Below are 7,254 nucleotides of genomic sequence, written 5' to 3' on the forward strand. Positions count from 1 at the left end.
AACGTAATTTCGTAAGCCGGCCTCTTCGCCCACTGAAATGGCTTGAACACAACAACATATGTTTTGCGTTGTGCGCGCGACAATTTGCTGCACATTCTCCTCTTTTCCAAGGAATCTCTCATTTTCCCCAAGTCCTCTGTATTCCGTCCATGTTGCCTATAGCTTGAAGTTAAATGGGATAACGGTCGCATTCTCAAAGTATTGTCGATAGCAGTAGCACTCTTGAATATCTAGCATAGCGGTGCGTTAAATATGATCGCACAGCGAGGACAGCTGTCCGTCCCGCTCTAGAAAAACTTAAAGTTCACTCGTGCTTAGGAACAGGATGTCTGGGGGGGAGGGGGGGGGGCGTCCAATATTTGAGGCGAGTAGCTTCTTCTTTATCTGAACTCCCAAACTTTTTGGCTCGAGCAAATCAGCACAAAACAATCAAGAAGCACAAGTACGTTTGGTAGTGTTTAATTTTGTACACCCTCCTTGACATAACTTCTATGAGCATTGGAACTTTGGATTTGACATAGGCTGCTTCCCTCGGAGTTAAAGTTCTCACTTCCCAACTTAACACGAGGGCATGGAACATCAGCACTGTCGCCACGTAATCTGGCACTGGCAACTGATTCATGAAGGACGTCACGGGATGTGTGGTTAGTATATCCCCGGCTACTGGTTGGCTGTCCCTGGAATATCCACGTTGCGGGACAGCTGGGAGGTTCATGGAGCCCCGTGTGCCTGTGGTGGTGGACATTAATGTTACAACAGGACCTTCTACACACAGGGGTGTTTGAATGTGTACGAGTCCTCGGCACACTGAAACAGCGGAGCTACGGCGAACCATACATGCGCAGCCTCTCACGGTGGTAATTTTTTAGTTTCCTTTTGAACATGGCACGTAAGGCCTGTCGTCACGTGACCTGTCACTGGCAACTGATACAGCCAGGATTAGACGTGACGTGTGCTTAACGACTATGGGACCCCCGGCTACTGGTTGGCTGTACTTGGAAACTCGACGTTGCATAACAGCTGAGAAGCCCATGGAGCGGCGCGTGCCAGTGGTGCAGTCTGCTCCAGACACTGGGAGAGGCAGTGTCTCACGCGGCTGGACCAGCTCTAGACGCACGCGAGAGGGATGCCGCGTTCTGCCGGCGTCCGGTGGTGGCCGGCCTTCTCGGCGCTGGTCTGCCTCGCAGGCTGCGGTGGTGACCTCTACACGGCCGGCACCCTGCGGCAGTACCTCAAGGAGGTGGTCAACGAGGCGCTGAATGTTCACTGCGAGAGTCTGAAGCAGTCAGGAGGTGGACTCAGTGCCTTTCAGTGCAGCTGCCCTGCCGGCTTCAAGTGGTGCGCTGGACACTGCTACAAACTGCAAGAGGCGTTCATGACGCATGACCAAGCTGAGGCCAGCTGTGTACAGATCAACTCACACCTGGCGGTGCCACGCAGTCGTGAAGAGAACCTGTGCGTCGCCGTTATGGCCAGTGAAGAGAACAAGTGGCTGGGCATCAACGATCGGTATAGCGAAGGCTTATTTGTCGATTGGGAAGGTCGTCCACTGACGGGAGAGCACTTCAAGGCATGGGCCCGTGGCCAGCCCGACGACGCATCCGATGAAGAAGATTGTGTGGAGATTTTGGGATCGAAGTCGAGTGAACACCTCATATACGGCAAGTGGAACGACAGAAAATGCACCGACAACAATCCTTCAGTGTGCCAACTGGCGTAGGCAAAGCATTCAATGCGGCCGATTGAAGTCTGGAAAGGTTTGTGGTTTGATGTACTTACTCCCGTATTCGCTTCTCTAACCGATCGAGTCGACCCATTTACGTGCTGCCACTGAAATAAAAGCAGATACAACATGCGACCACCTGATGCTTTTGTTGTACAACCGAGATCGTTGGAGCAGAACCCAAAGATTGTTCAAAACCGAACATTCTCCACGCAAACTCTGCGCAGAACTCAAAGGGGTCTCTGGCACGATGTGTCAAAAAAACGGAGAATTTTCTTGTCAGTTGCACAGAATGATTGAGTCGAGGTGCTCCTAGGCTCACTCTCCGTTTCACGCACTCGGAGGACCCCGAGTCTGTACTCTCAGCATGGGTCCGCAGTTCACGATGTCGACCGTGCACCTCTGACCGCGTTACGTACCACTCCATTGAGGCAAGACTGCAGGTGAGAGAGCTTTTCTGCTTCGCTCAGACCCCGATGCTCGTGCACCAGTGTATTTAACAGTGAGCTCCAACGAGGTCACTGCAGTGGCGAGCCGTCAAAGTTTTCGAACTTGAGCTACGGCCGCCGAGCCGAGTTATGCGCCGAGTCATGTGCCGAGCCATGCGCCGAGCCATGTACCGAGCCATGTGCTGAGCCATGTGCCGAGCCACGTGCCGAGTCATGCGCCGAGCCATGTGTTGGGCCATGTGCCGAGACATGTGCCGAGCCATGTGCTGTGCGGACGGTTCGATCGTTTCGGTAGGTTCTGAGAACTGAGTTGTCTGTAAGCAAGAATTTCGGACATAGGGTCAATACATTTTTAACTGCAAGGGGGAATCAGGTTTTGGCGCATCCAAAAGTAAAGTTTCAAAGCTGTCGGTGCTGTAGGCTCTGAAATCTAAGTGGTCTGCTATTGCATGGAATATTATCTTCGGGCCTTTGAGGTGTTTGACCTCAGGTCAAGTCTCGCCATTGCGATCTCATGATTCTCCTCATTGCATGAAATCGATTGGTGAAGGTTTCAAAGCAATCGGACGAGCCATTTCGGAAAACGAGCGTGTCAACTCCATGTGCCGGTTTCTTTAGACCCTGTCACGACTGGGAGCCCCTTGGACAATTGGCCGCTACCAAGCGTGTGATCGCACGGGTCATGTGTTACACGTCCACATGCTGGCAAGATGTTTCGATGGTTTCCATGTTTTGTGTCAGATGTCGGCACCTAGGACACGGAGCGATCTGGAAGTAGCGTGCTTCGATGAGAAATCGAACGGACAATCACTAGTACAAATTGTGGTATCGCACCTGCCCGTGTCACAAGAACACAAGCTACCAAGGCGAATGGTTGCAATTTTGACGGTTTTTCACGTTATGCGCCATATCCCGGCGCCCAGGGTAGCTAGAGTGGCGAATCCAACTGCAAAGCCTGCACCAAACCATTATTCATGCTTGAGGATAAGCGTAGCGAAGCAAGCGTGCAAACGCTTGTACGAACCAAATGAAGTGAAATCCCACGAAGACACGGTTAGGACGGGTGGTCGACCGTTTCCCAACGGCTTCTTCCGACCACTGCGCGGCACGTTCTTGGACGGGGACAGACCGCCACCAGGAGACGCAGGATGTCAGCCCGGCGTCGTTCGCGCCGGGACGGCGTCCGCGAAGGAGACGCAGCGCCGACAGTGTCGTGCCAGCGTCAGCGACGGGACGGCGTCCGCGAAGGAGACGCAGCGCCGACAGTGTCGTGCCAGCGTCAGCGACGGGACGGCGGCCGCGAAGGAGACGCAGCGTCGACAGAGTCGTGTCAGCGTCAGCGACGGGACGGCGTCCGAGAAGGAGACGCAGCGCCGACAGAGTCGTGCCAGCGTCAGCGACGGGACGGCGTCCGCGAAGGAGACGCAGCGTCGACAGAGCCGTGTCAGCGTCAGCGACGGGACGGCGTCCGAGAAGGAGACGCAGCGCCGACAGAGTCGTGTCAGCGTCAGCGACGGGACGGCGTCCGAGAAGGAGACGCAGCGTCGACAGAGCCGTGTCAGCGTCAGCGACGGGACGGCGTCCGAGAAGGAAACGCAGCGCCGACAGAGTCGTGTCAGCGTCAGCGACGGGACGGCGTCCGCGAAGGAGACGCAGCGCCGACAGTGTCGTGCCAGCGTCAGCGACGGGACGGCGGCCGCGAAGGAGACGCAGCGTCGACAGAGTCGTGTCAGCGTCAGCGACGGGACGGCGTCCGAGAAGGAGACGCAGCGCCGACAGAGTCGTGCCAGCGTCAGCGACGGGACGGCGTCCGCGAAGGAGACGCAGCGTCGACAGAGCCGTGTCAGCGTCAGCGACGGGACGGCGTCCGAGAAGGAGACGCAGCGCCGACAGAGTCGTGTCAGCGTCAGCGACGGGACGGCGTCCGAGAAGGAGACGCAGCGTCGACAGAGCCGTGTCAGCGTCAGCGACGGGACGGCGTCCGAGAAGGAAACGCAGCGCCGACAGAGTCGTGTCAGCGTCAGCGACGGGACGGCGTCCGCGAAGGAGATGCAGCGCCGACAGTGTCGTGCCAGCGTCAGCGACGGGACGCAGCGGACAGAACAAGAGCTACGACGATGCCTGGCTCTGGCGGTCGTGACAGAAACCAGTACCGAAAGAGAAGTTTAACGCGCCCTCGGGTGGGGGTCAAATTGACTCTCTGAAGGTTTTCAGAATGCTTTCCGAACGGTGCGGGGTAGTCGCGCCAACTTTTCTTGATTTGATTTGGGGTTTTAGGGCGCATCGACTGCTGTAGGTCATGCAGCGCCCATGCGCCAACTTTTCATAGCTGTAGGTAATTATGTAGTGGTGATGTAAAAAGCTAGATGTACCTTGCAATATCACTGGCCTTTGACAGGTCAACATCAGGTTATGGATGTCAGCAAAGGGCATTTATGAGCAATCATCCAACGTGATGCGAAACCGGGGTGTTAGGCAAAGCAATACACATCTGAAATAATTTATGAGGCAGTAAACCAAGTGAATTCATCATTCCAACCCATCCCATTGATCGGTGGTAAGATGTGAAGGTCAGACCGAGGTCAAAACTAATATGTTTTTTATTCGAGAGCTTGGTGTATGGGGCAGTTTCTGGTGCTCATTTCGAATTTATTGATGACAGGGATCGCAACAGACATGTACCATTGACTTTTGAAAGGTCAGAGTCGATCGCTGACCTAAAATGACCCAGGCCAACATTTTGTTTTTACGAACATACTGCAGTATGTCCCCGTCCAAGAACGTGCCGCGCAGTGGTCGGAAGAAGCCGTTGGGAAACGGTCGACCACCCGTCCTAGCCGTATCTTCGTGAGATTTCACTTCATTTGGTTCGTACGAGCGTTTGCACGCTTGCTTCGCTACGCTTATCCTCAAGCATGGATAATGGTTTGGTGTAGGCTTTGCAGTTGGATTCGCCACTCTAGCTACCCTGGGCGCCGGGATATGGCGCATAACGTGAAAAAGCATCACAATTGCAACAGTTCGCCTTGGTAGCTTGCGGTCTTGTGACACGGGCACGTGCGATACCACAATTTGTACTAGTGATTGTCCGTTCGATTTCTCATCGAAGCACGCTGCTTCCAGATCGCTCCGTGTCCTAGGTGCCGACATCTGACACAAAACATGGAAACCATCGAAACACCTTGCCAGCATGTGGACGTGTAACACATGACCCGTGCGATCACACGCTTGGTACCGGCCAATTGTCCAAGGGGCACCCAGTCGTGACAGGGTCTAAAGAAACCGGCACATGGAGTTGACACGCTCGTTTTCCGAAATGGCTCGTCCGATTTCTTTGAAACCTTCACCAATCGATTGCATGCAATGTGGTGAATCATGAGATTGCACTGGCGAGACTTGACCTGAGGCCAAACACCTCAAAAACGCGAAGAGAAAATTTCATGCATTAGCAGACAACGTAGATCTCAGAGCCTACAACACCGACAGCTGTGAAACCTTCACTTTTGGATGCGCTAAACCTGATTCCCTTTTGCAGTTGAAAATGTGTGGACCCTATGTCCGAAATTCTTGCTTACAGACAACTCAGTTCTCAGAACCTACCGAAACGATCGAACCGTCCGCATAGCCCATGGCTCGGCGCATAACTCGGCACATGGCTCGGCACATGGCTCGGCACATGACTCGGCACATGTCCCGGCACATGGCTCAGCACATGTCCCGGTACATGGCTCGGTACATGGCTCGGCAAATGGCTCAGCGCATGGCTCGGCACATGGCTCGGCATATGGCCCGGCACATGTCCCGGCACATGGCTCGGCATATGACCCGGCACATGTCCCGGCACATGGCTCGGCACATTTCCCGGCACATGGCTCGGCACATGGCTCGGCGCATGGCTCGGCTCGGCGGCCGAAGCTCAAGCTCGAAAACTTTGACGGCTCGCCACTGCGGTGACCTCGTTGGCGCTCACTGTTAAATGCACTGGTGCACGAGCATCGGGGTCTGAGCGAAGCAGAAAAGCTCTCTCACCTGCAGTCTTGCCTCTTACTGGAGTGGCACGGGACGCGGTCAGAGGTGTACGGTCGACACCGTGAATTGCAGACCCATGCTGAGATTTCGTACTCGGGGTCCTCCGAGTGCGTGAAACGGAGAGTGAGCCTAGGAGCACCTCGACTCAATCATTCTGTGCAACTGACAAGAAAAATCCGTTTTTTGACACATCATGCCAGAGACCCCTTCGAGTTCTGAGCGGATTTTGCATGGAGAATGTTCGGTTTTGAACAATCTTTGGGTTCTGCTCCAACAATCTCGGTTGTACAACAAAAACATCAGTTGGTCGTATTTTATATCTGCTTTTATTACAGTGGCAGCGCGTAAATAGGTCGACTGGATCGACTAAAGGAGCAAAGACGGAAGTAAGTACATGAAACCACAAACCTTTCCAGACTTCAATCGGCCGCATTGAATGCTTTGCCTACGCCAGTTGGCACACTGAAGGATTGTTGTCGGTGCATTTTCTGTCGTTCCACTTGCCGTATATGAGGTGTTCACTCGACTTCGATCCCAAAATCTCCACACAATCTTCTTCATCGGATGCGTCGTCGGGCTGGCCACGGGCCCATGCCTTGAAGTGCTCTCCGTCAGTGGACGACCTTCCCAATCGACAAATAAGCCTTCGCTATACCGATCGTTGATGCCCAGCCACTTGTTCTCTTCACTGGCCATGACGGCGACGCACAGGTTCTCTTCACGACTGCGTGGCACCGCCAGGTGTGAGTTGATCTGTACACAGCTGGCCTCAGCTTGGTCGTGCGTCATGAACGCCTCTTGCAGTTTGTAGCAGTGTCCAGCGCACCACTTGAAACCCTCAGGGCAGCCGCACTGAGAGACACTGGGTTTACTCTCCGGCTGCTTCAGACTCCCGCAGTGAAACTCCAGCGCCTCGTTGACCACCTCCTTGAGGTACTGCCGCAGGGTGCCGGCCGTGTAGCGGTCGCCACCGCAGCCTGCGAGGCAGACCAGCGCCGAGAAAGCCGGCCACCACCGGATGCCGGCAGAACGCGGCATTCCTCTCGCGCGCGT

General features: G+C 54.7%; 1 protein-coding gene across 1 annotated transcript; it reads left to right on the forward strand.

Moving 5' to 3' along the window:
- Window positions 1–1,126: 1,126 nt before the first annotated feature.
- On the forward strand, window positions 1,127–1,720 carry LOC119094999 (mannose-binding protein C). The gene has a single exon (XM_037217908.1). The coding sequence runs from the start codon at window positions 1,127–1,129 to the stop codon at window positions 1,718–1,720; it is 594 nt and encodes a 197-aa protein (XP_037073803.1).
- The last annotated feature ends 5,534 nt before the right edge of the window (window positions 1,721–7,254 follow it).

The sequence above is a fragment of the Pollicipes pollicipes genome, unplaced genomic scaffold, assembly GCF_011947565.3.
Source record: "Pollicipes pollicipes isolate AB1234 unplaced genomic scaffold, Ppol_2.1 Scaffold_4219;HRSCAF=4965_pilon_pilon_pilon, whole genome shotgun sequence".
Taxonomy (NCBI): domain Eukaryota; kingdom Metazoa; phylum Arthropoda; class Thecostraca; order Pollicipedomorpha; family Pollicipedidae; genus Pollicipes; species Pollicipes pollicipes.